The following is a 10,563-nucleotide window of genomic DNA, read 5'->3' as shown; positions in this document are numbered from 1 at the left end:
AGAGCTCCACGCCGCCGGCGATGTCGCCGTCGTGGCCACGGTCACCGTAGCACCCAACCGAGCACACTATCGTGCTCTACACCTCACTAGGATCACGCAGCACCCACTAACGCCTCCCCAAACCCCCTGCAACATCGATCCCGACCGCACCCGAACTCCGGCCGCCGCAGCCGAGCTCGCCGCCGTCAACTCCGGCCACCCCGAGCCCAACCACCACCACCAATAGTCGCGGCTCAACCTCAGCAACACGTAGATGCCTTCCGCCGTCCATTTGGTTGCCGGAATGGCAAAAAGCACTTTCGCCGCCGTCTCGGACCTCGCCGGCGTCATGTCGCCGGTGGGGTTTGACTTGTCCGACCTGGGGTTTGACCCCCCAGGGTCACTGACGCGTGGGCCCTGTCGGCCAGGTGGTTAGATTAGCGCTAACTACTGTTAGTCAACCCCCCCTGACACTGACAGTGGGCCCCAGCGCCACTAATCCCTAATTAGGATTAATTTAATCCTGTTTAACCCCCCCCTGTCACTGACGTGTGGGCCCCACACGTCAGGTTTGACCTCAGCCAGCCGCAGTTGACCACTGACGTCATGCTGACGTCATGCTGGCGCAATAATTATATTTCTGGATTTAATTTAAATCAGGAAATTCCAGAATATTATTTAAACTTCAAAAATTCATAACTTTTATTCTGTAACTCCAAATTGGACAAATTATATATGAAAAATAATCAGAAAAATCCAATCTATCCATCTGTACTATTTTCATGCATGATCAAACAAGTTAAATTGATGTTTCAAGCAGAACAAGGAAAAGCACTCTAAAAGGCCATATTTGAATTTGAAATTTGAATCTTTGATTCAAATTTGTTCAAACCCTTCTGGATTTTAGTTGCATTAGCCCAACTCACTCATATTGCCATGTTCATGCATGCATCATATTGTTGCACATTGTTTGGTGATGTTTGTGTATCGGTGCTCTCTGCGGCAGGTTCTGCCCCCGAGGAGTACCGTGATAACCCCGACGAAGAGCAATACCAGTGCACCGACCCGTCAGGCAAGCAACCAACCATTTGATCATATCGATACAATCCCATGTTCTCGCTCCTGCTCTCTTTTACTGCATTAAGACAACGCGTTTCAAACTGCTGTGTGCTACGGTAGTTGAACCCATTTCCTCTGCATGACCTGTCATTGCCACAGTAACCAGATGAAACCCACTAGCATGTGTAGGAGTTGATTGAGCCATATGTATGTGTTGTTCCTACCTTGCTATGCCTGCTATGCTTAGAGTCGTGTCAGGTCTGGTTCATCTGGGTGATGGCTAGAGTGAAATGATTATGTCGGTAATGAGAGTGGTGTGGTGAACACGATTTGGTAAAGGTATCGGTGAGAGGCCATGTAGGAGTACATGGTGGGTTGTTTCATTGAAGCCGACCTTAAGCACTGAGATCTGTATGTGTGATTTAAGATACAGCTACTACCATGCATTGGGCCCTGAAATATGACCCCGCTCGACTTCTTATTCACCCTAGCTCTTTGTCCAGGAGTTGCAAGTAGTTTCTGGTGTTTGTAGTCTACTGGAGGCCGTGGACAGCGCTGACCGTAGGGGTGGGCTGTGATGCGGTAGGTACGTGGCCGGGTGTACCGAATACCCGTTAGGTATCTCGGGAACCCTGTTCACATCGTTCGGGGCCGTATGGGAAACCTCGGCCGGACTCCCTGCGGATGGAACCTGGATAGGCGATAAACCTGGACTAGAGGCTTAAGTGTTTAGGTAGGTCGTGGTCTACACCCACGTCGGCTTTCGCTTGAAGTCTGCCGAGCACATGTCGTGTGCAGACGCTAAGTGGTGAAAACATGTATGAAGAAGTACACCCCTGCAGGGTTATCATAACCTATTCGAATAGCCGCGTCCGCGGTAAAGGACTACTTGGTTGCCTATACAGTTCATAGACAAGTAAATGGAAACTACTAAAAGCCTCAAGATAAGTGTGAGTGCCGAGGATGGCTCTTCCGTAGGAAGACGGAGGTGGATCCTCGGTAGTGTATTGAAGTGGTGAGTAGTGGACTCGTGTGCGCAAAACCATTTCAAGTTGGAGTATCGTAGGATAGTCTAGCCATGAGTCAAAGCTGGCTTGCTGCAATAACTCCACCAACCCTTCTTGATAACATGCATGTATGTAGGATCTGATGTAAGTCTTGCTGAGTACCTTTGTACTCATGTTGCTATAATTTATATTTTTACAGAAGACGCTGCAACCCCTTCTGATGGGTTCTATGTAGACGTTGACATCAACGAGTAGGCTAAAGGCCCAGGTGGTGACCCTGAGCTTGTGAAGGACCATGTAGTATAGCTAGGCTTTCCAAGCCTCTTTTATTTTACTAGTTGTCTGTACTCAGACAAGTTACTTCCGCTGCTGGTTTGTATGACTGTATGACTTGTATGTGGGGTCGTGAGACCCGTATCTTTGTGTATGTTATGTATGGCTCCCTGAGCCTTAAATAAAGTACTTGTGTCATAGAGTCATGTTGTGATGCTTCGTTGTATTTGCACATATCGAGCATATTGTGTGTATGATTGAAATGCTTGGTATGTGTGGGATCTGACTATCTAGTTGTTTATCTTTAGTAGCCTCTCTTACCGGGAAATGTCTCCTAGTGTTACCGCTGAGCCATGGTAGCTTGCTACTGCTCTGGAACACTTAGGCTGGCCGGCATGTGTCCTTCTTCGTTCCTGTGTCTGTCCCTTCGGGGAAATGTCACGCTTTGAGTACCGGAGTCCTGTTAGCCCGCTACAGCCCGGTTTACCGGAGTCCTGCTAGCCCAGTGCTACAGCCCGGACCCACTTGCTGATGACCGACACGTTCGAAGCTGGGTCATGGATGCCTGTCCCTGTAAGTCTGTGCCACTTTGGGTTTACGACTAGTCATGTCAGCCCGGGCTCCTTATCATATGGATGCTAGCGACACTATCATATACGTGAGCCAAAAGGCGCAAACGGTCCCGGGAAAAGGTAAGACGACACCCGTGGGAATACCGTGCGTGAGGCCGCAAGGTGATATGAGGTGTTACCAGCTAGATCGATGTGACATCGAGTCGGGGTCCTGACATGCTAGCTAGCGGTGATTGATGCGCCAAAAGGTGTCGCGGGACAACTCGTCATAGTGCTTGATTTAGAAGTTTCGTGAATGGAGCCTACCTTCACCATCGGCTCAAAAATTTGGTATTTCTGCAGAGAAAGATGGAGAGAATTTGTTCAATGAGCTGGTCCAGTTGAGCATCATCCAGGAACCACCAGGCCAGAGTGATTTTCACAGGAGAACATTCAATGATCCAGAGAGAAAAGTTGACAATGTGTTCCAAGTCAATGGTTTCTACCATCAGTACATTATCTCATGACAATTGGAAGGTAACCTTGTGTTTGCACTGGAGGGGCACTTCAGCCTGAACTCGCAACGTGTAGGACAACACCTGACCATTAGGAGCAGCTGGGACAGAGCTGATAATGTATTCAAGAGCATGGACTTATCACGGCTGCGGTCTTTAACAGTGTTCGGGAAATGGGAATCATTCTTCATCTCAACGGCGGACGGTAGCAGCAATATGAGACTGCTTCGTGTACTTGATCTTGAGGACATGAAGCCAGGTGTAAAAAATGGTGTCCTCGACCAGATTCGGAAATTACTTCCTCGTCTCAAGTTTCTGTCTGTACGAGGATGCAAAGAAATTACTGGTATGCCGGACTCATTGGGTGGCTTGAGGCAGTTCCAATGATCCAGACAGCAAAGTAGACAATGTGTTCCAAGTCAATGGTTTCTTCCATGGATACATAATCTCACGACAATTGGAAGATAACCTTGTGTTTGCACTGGAGGGGCACTGCAACCTGAACTCGCAACGTGTGGGGCAACACCTGACCATTAGGAGCAGCTGGGACAGAGATGAGAATGTGTCCAAGAGCATGGACTTGTCACGGCTACGGTCTTTGACAGTGTTCGGGGAATGGAGGTCATTCTTCATCCCAACGGCGGACGGTAGCAGCAATATGAGACTGCTTTGTGTACTTGATCTTGAGGACATGAAGCCAGGTGTAAAAAATGGTGTCCTCGAGCAGATTCGGAAATTACTTCCTCGTCTCAAGTTTCTATCTGTACGAGGATGCAAAGAAATTACTGGTATGCCGGACTCATTGGGTGGTTTGAGGCAGTTCCAATGATCCAGACAGCAAAGTAGACAATGGTTCCAAGTCAATGGTTTCTTCCATGGATACATAATCTCACGACAATTGGAAGATAACCTTGTCTTTGCACTGGAGGGGCACTGCAACCTGAACTCACAACGTGTGGGGCAACACCTGACCATTAGGAGCAGCTGGGACAGAGATGAGAATGTGTCCAAGAGCATGGACTTGTCACGGCTACGGTCTTTGACAGTGTTCGGGGAATGGAGGTCATTCTTCATCCCAACGGCGGACGGTAGCAGCAATATGAGACTGCTTCGGGTACTTGATCTTGAGGACACGACGTCAGGTGTAACAAATGGTGTCCTTGAGCAGATTGGGAAATTACTTCCTCGTCCCAAGTTTCTGTCTGTACGAGGATGCAAAGAAATTACTCGTATGCCAAACTCATTGGGTGGCTTGAGGCAGTTCCAATGATCCAGACAGCAAAGTAGACAATGTGTTCCAAGTCAATGGTTTCTTCCATGGATACATAATCTCACGACAATTGGAAGATAACCTTGTGTTTGCACTGGAGGGGCACTGCAACCTGAACTCGCAACGTGTGGGGCAACACCTGACAATTAGGAGCAGCTGGGACAGAGATGAGAATGTGTCCAAGAGCATGGACTTGTCACGGATACGGTCTTTGACAGTGTTCGGGGAATGGAGGTCATTCTTCATCCCAACGGCGGACGGTAGCAGTAATATGAGACTGCTTCGGGTACTTGATCTTGAGGACATGACGTCAGGTGTAACAAATGGTGTCCTTGAGCAGATTGGGAAATTACTTCCTCGTCTCAAGTTTCTGTCTGTACGAGGATGCAAAGAAATTACTCGTATGCCAGACTCATTGGGTGGCTTGAGGCAGTTCCAATGATCCAGAAAGCAAAGTAGACAATGTGTTCCAAGTCAATGGTTTCTTCCATGGATACATAATCTCACGACAATTGGAAGATAACCTTGTGTTTGCACTGGAGGGGCACTGCAACCTGAACTCGCAACGTGTGGGGCAACACCTGACCATTAGGAGCAGCTGGGACAGAGATGAGAATGTGTCCAAGAGCATGGACTTGTCACGGCTACGGTCTTTGACAGTGTTCGGGGAATGGAGGTCATTTTTCATCTCAACGGCGGACGGTAGCAGCAATATGAGACTGCTTCGGGTACTTGATCTTGAGGACACGGCGTCAGGTGTAACATATGGTGTCCTCGAGCAGATTGGGAAATTACTTCCTCGTCTCAAGTTTCTGTCTGTACGAGGATGCAAAGAAATTACTCGTATGCCAGACTCATTGGGTGGCTTGAGACAGCTGCAGACTCTGGATGTTAGCCACACCAAAATAACCAAGTTGTCATGTGCTATCATCAAACTGGTGAAGCTTCAGTACCTGTGTGCAGGCACCACTGAAGACGGCGATGCACAGCCAGTAGCAGCTGACCCTGATGGCATGAGCAGAAGCCAAGCAGCAGCGGTTGACCATGATGGCATGAGCAGTAGCCAAGCAGCAGCAGCTGACCGCGATGACATGAGCAGAAGCCAAACAGCAGTAGCAATACCAGCCATGGACGGTGATGTGACGAGCACAATCGAACCAGCAGCAAGAGCACCAGCCGAGGGTGAAAATTCATCGAGTACACCAATGCAATGGAGGAGTAAGACCGAATGCAACTTGGTGCAATACTATTCCTACAGCTGGTCATCCAAGAAGAAGAAGATGATGAAGAAGAAGAAGCAGTTTGATTATGGCGGTGGTGTCAAGGTTCCTGCTGCAGGTTTTGGGAATCTAACGGCCTTGCATAGTCTTGGTATTGTGAATGTGAGTGGTGCAGGCGGGAAGGCCATCCTCAAGGATATGGAGAAGCTTACCCAGTTGCACAATCTCTGTGTGTCAGGCATCAGCCAGAAAAACTGGGACAACTTGTGTTCAGTCATCTCGGGTCACGGCCATCTAGAGTCCTTGTCAGTGCGACTCGACTATGATGAGTCTGAGCAGGAGGGTGGTCTGTGTTGTTTAGATGGCATCTCCGAGCTACCAAAGACACTAGACAGCCTCAACTTTTATGGGGGAAATGTCTGTGCATCCCCAACCTGGATCTTGAGGAATCCTCGGTTTTTTCAAGGTTTTTGGGGCTTGTTCAGGAACAATCTTGTACTTACTCGTATTGAGTTGACAGTATCAACGCAAGAGGACATAGACAGTCTTGGTAGAATTGACTGTGCAAACTTGTTTGCCCATCTTTGTGTCAAGCCGATTCAAGGCAGCTTGCTCCGTTATGGTTGCGTTGGGTTATTTGGCATGCCCTGCGGATCCGCCACAGTCAAGATCGAATGCAACAGCAACGATTTAACGCTGGTTTTTGGACCTCATTCAACGGAACATGTGGAGGTGCTGGAGGTTAACTGATTTTCTGCTACTGAGTCGTCTTTGGTGCTTTATGGGCTAGAGGAACTAAGGAATCTCAAGGAAGTGTGCCTCAAGGGTTCCTACAGCGACCAACTCAGGCAGTATTTGCAGCAGGAAGTTGACAGGCTTGAATACAACAATCGGAAACCTGTGTTGAAGCTGGAGCCCAACACTCAGCTCCATCTACTCCTTGTGCGAGCCTGAAGCGCCTATTTACATGAACTTTCCTGTTTGTAATCTGTAATAGAGTGCTACTACTGTACTATCTGTGATCCCAAAGTTAATTCTGCAATCAGTATGTATGTATGTATTATTACCATCTTGGCACAACTTTGCCTGCTCCTCCGTCTTAATTTGTCCAACTGTCGTACTGTACATGATAAATAAAGGGCAAGTGTGAGCTAAGGTACAAGGAAATTGTTATGATATTAAGAATTAGCACCCATTGCTCACTGAATTATGCATGTGTGTAATATTTATGGTTCACATTCACCCTTAGGCGGATGAGCCGCCGGCAACGAATCCATGTCAGGTCTGCACACCGATGCCCCGTCCCCCGTTTCGATCGGCTCTGCTGCAACTCTGCCTGACGACCGGTGCCCTACTTCGGTCTAGATCGGCATGGCCCTCTTCTGCCAAACCCTGCCCAATCTCCTCAATCAGGGATCTTAGCTTCCGAGACAAGCTGCAAACGAAACGGCGGAGCAGAGCGTCAGAAAACAAGACTTGTGGCAGAGCATTTCAGCAGTGGTCTTTTCTTGATCCTCTGCTGACACAGGTATTTGAGAGAAACCAGAGTAACCATCTAAAAAGCAAAAAAGTGTATGTTTGGATAATATTTCTAGCATTTGATCAATAAAAGGTATAGGGTAATGATCCTTTTTAGTAGCTTTATTTAACTTACGAAAATCAATTACCATCCTATAACCTGTAATAATTCTTTGCGGGATCAATTCATCTTTGTCATTAGAAACAACAGTAATACCTTCCTTCTTAGGGACACAATGGACAGGGCATACCCACTGACTATCAACAACGGGATAAATTATACCTGCCTCGAGAAGCTTTAGTATTTCCTTTCTTACCACTTCTTTCATCTTAGGATTTAACCGTCGTTGGTGATCAATAACTGGTTTGGCATCTTTCTCCAAATTTATTTGTGTTGGCATAGAGTGGGACTAATGCCCTTAAGATCATCAAGAGTATATCCAATAGCAGCACGGTGCTTCTTCAGAGTTTTCAATAATCTCTCATCTTCCTGCTCTGAAAGGTTAGCACTAATAATAACAGGATATATCTTTTTTTTCATCAAGATAAGCATATTTAAGGGTATCAGGGAAGGGTTTAAGCTCAAACACGGGATCACCCTTGGGTGGAGGGGGATCTCCTAGGATTTCAACAGGCAAGTTGTGTTTCAAAATAGGTCCCTGTTTAAAGAATACTTCATCTATCTCCCTTCTTTCATTCATAAACATATCATTTTCATGGTCTAGCAAATATTGTTCTAAAGGATCCTTAGGAGGCACGGCAATAGAAGCAAGACCAATAATTTCATTCTTACTAGGCAATTCGTTATCATGAGGTTGTCTACGAAATTTGGCAAAATTAAACTCTTAAGACATATCCCCCAAACCAATAGTAACAACATACTTTTCGCAATCTATCTTAGCATTAACAGTATTCAAGAAGGGTCTACCAAATATAATGGGACAAAAGTCATCTTGTGGGGAACCAAGAACAAGAAAATCAGCCGGATATTTAACTTTCCCACACAAGACTTCAACATCTCAAACAATCCCAATTGGTGAAATAGCATCTCTATTGGCAAGCTTAATTGTAACATCAATTTCTTCTATCTTTGCAGGTGCCATATCATGCATAATTTCTTTGTATAAGGAATGAGGTATTGCACTTGCATTAGCACCCGTATCACATAAGCCATGATAACAATGATCTCCTATTTTAACAGAATAACATGCATGCCTACAACAGGTCTATGTTTCTTAGCATCGGGTCTAGCAATTCTAGCAGCTGCATCACAGAAATAAATAACATGCCCATCAATATTATCAACCAACAGATATTTAACCATAGCAATACTAGGTTCAACTTTAATTTGCTCAGGTGGTGTATATGTTATAGTATTACTCTTATGAACCACAGTTGAAGCTTTAGCATGATCCTTTATCCTAACAGGGAAATGTGGTTTCTCAATATAAGTGGAAGGAACAATAGGATCGTTATAACTGATAGTCTTTTCATCAACTATAATAGGTGCAACTACTTTTACTTCAGTGGGAGGATTATATTTAAACCACTTCTCCTTAGGGAGGTCGACATGAGTAGCAAATGATTCATAGAAGGAAGCTACTATCTTAGAGTCAAGTCCATATTTAGTGCTAAATCCACGAAAAGCATCGGTATCCATAAAAGATTTAACACAATCAAACTTAGATGTCATACCTGACTCATTACCTTCGTCGAGATCCCAATCTTCATAGTTGCGTTTAATTCTTTCCAATAAATCCCATTTGAATTGAATAGTCTTCATCATAAAAGAACCAGCACAAGAAGTATCGAGCATGGAGCGATTGTTGAGAGAAAGCCGAGCATAAAAATTTTGAATAATCATTTCTCTTGAGAGCTCTGATTGGGGCATGGATATAACATTGACTTAAGCCTCCCCCAAGCTTGAGCGATGCTTTCTCCTTCGCGAGGCCAAAAATTATATATATAATTACGATCACGATGAACAAGATGCATAGGGTAAAACTTCTGATGAAATCCCAATTTCAAACATTTGTATTTCCATGATCCCATATCATCACATAGCCTATACCATGTCAATGCATCTCCATTCAAAGATAAAGGGAAGACCTTCATCTTGATAACATCATCGGGCATACATGCAAGCTTAAATAATCCACAAACTTCATCCACATAGATTAGGTGTAAATCGGGATGCAATGTTCCATCTCCTGTAAAGGGATGAGCTAGCAGTTTCTCTACCATACCCGAAGGAATTTCAAAGTAAACATTTTTAGTAGGTTCAGTAGGTTGAGGAGCAACTCTTTGCTCTACTGGTCGGGGTGAAGATACCCTGAACAAGCCCCTCAAAGGATTATGTTCCATAGTAATAAGTGACAGTAAATTTCAGCACACTATATAACTTTTTCCTTACCAAGTTCCAGTTACCAAAGGCACTTCACTCCTCGGCAACGGCGCCAGAAAAGAGTCTTGATGAGCCACAAGTGTAGGGGATCTATCGTAGTCCTTTCGATAAGGAAGAGAGTCAAACCCAACGAGGAGCAGAAGGAAATGACAAGCGGTTTTTAGTAAGGTATTCTCTGCAAGCACTGAAATTATCGGTAACAGATAGTTTTGTGATAAGGTAATTTGTAACGGGTAACAAGCAATGAAAGTAAATAAGATGTAGCAAGGTGCTTGGATACTGCCCTTTCTTGGACAAGCATCCCAATTATGATTAACCCCTATTGCAAGCATCCGCAACTACAAAAGAAGTATTAAGGTAAACCTAACCATAGCATGAAACAAGTGGATCTAAATCAGCCCCTTGCGAAGCAAAACATAAACTAGGGTTTAAGCTTCTGTCACTCTAGCAACCCATCATCTACTTATTACTTCCCAATGCCTTCCTCTAGGCCCAAATAATGGTGAAATGTCATGTAGTCGACGTTCACATAACACAACTAGAGGAGAGACAATATACATCTCATCAAAATATCGAACGAATACCAAATTCACATGACTACTAATAGCAAGACTTCTCCCATGTACTTGAGGAACAAACGTAACTACTCACAAAGCATATTCGTGTTCATAATTAGAGGGGTATTAATATGCATTAAGGATCTAAAAAAATGATCTTCCACTGAATAAACCAACTAGGATCAACTACAAGGAGTAATCAACACTACT

The 10,563-nt window shown here is 45.1% G+C and overlaps 1 protein-coding gene across 1 annotated transcript in view; it reads left to right on the top strand.

The window, feature by feature from the left end:
• The window catches only part of LOC123115366 (uncharacterized), a 21,739-nt gene extending 15,115 nt beyond the window's left edge, over positions 1-6,624 (top strand). The window contains exons 2-3 of the mRNA XM_044536532.1: positions 3,192-3,301; positions 5,111-6,624. Coding sequence (XP_044392467.1) covers positions 3,192-3,301; positions 5,111-6,624 — 1,624 coding nt within the window. The remainder of the gene's footprint in view (positions 1-3,191; positions 3,302-5,110) is intronic.
• The last annotated feature ends 3,939 nt before the right edge of the window (positions 6,625-10,563 follow it).

This window comes from Triticum aestivum, chromosome 5B, assembly GCF_018294505.1.
Source record: "Triticum aestivum cultivar Chinese Spring chromosome 5B, IWGSC CS RefSeq v2.1, whole genome shotgun sequence".
NCBI classification, from domain to species: domain Eukaryota; kingdom Viridiplantae; phylum Streptophyta; class Magnoliopsida; order Poales; family Poaceae; genus Triticum; species Triticum aestivum.
The sequence above is the reverse complement of the archived record's forward strand: the minus strand, read 5'-3'. Positions and strand labels throughout refer to the sequence as shown.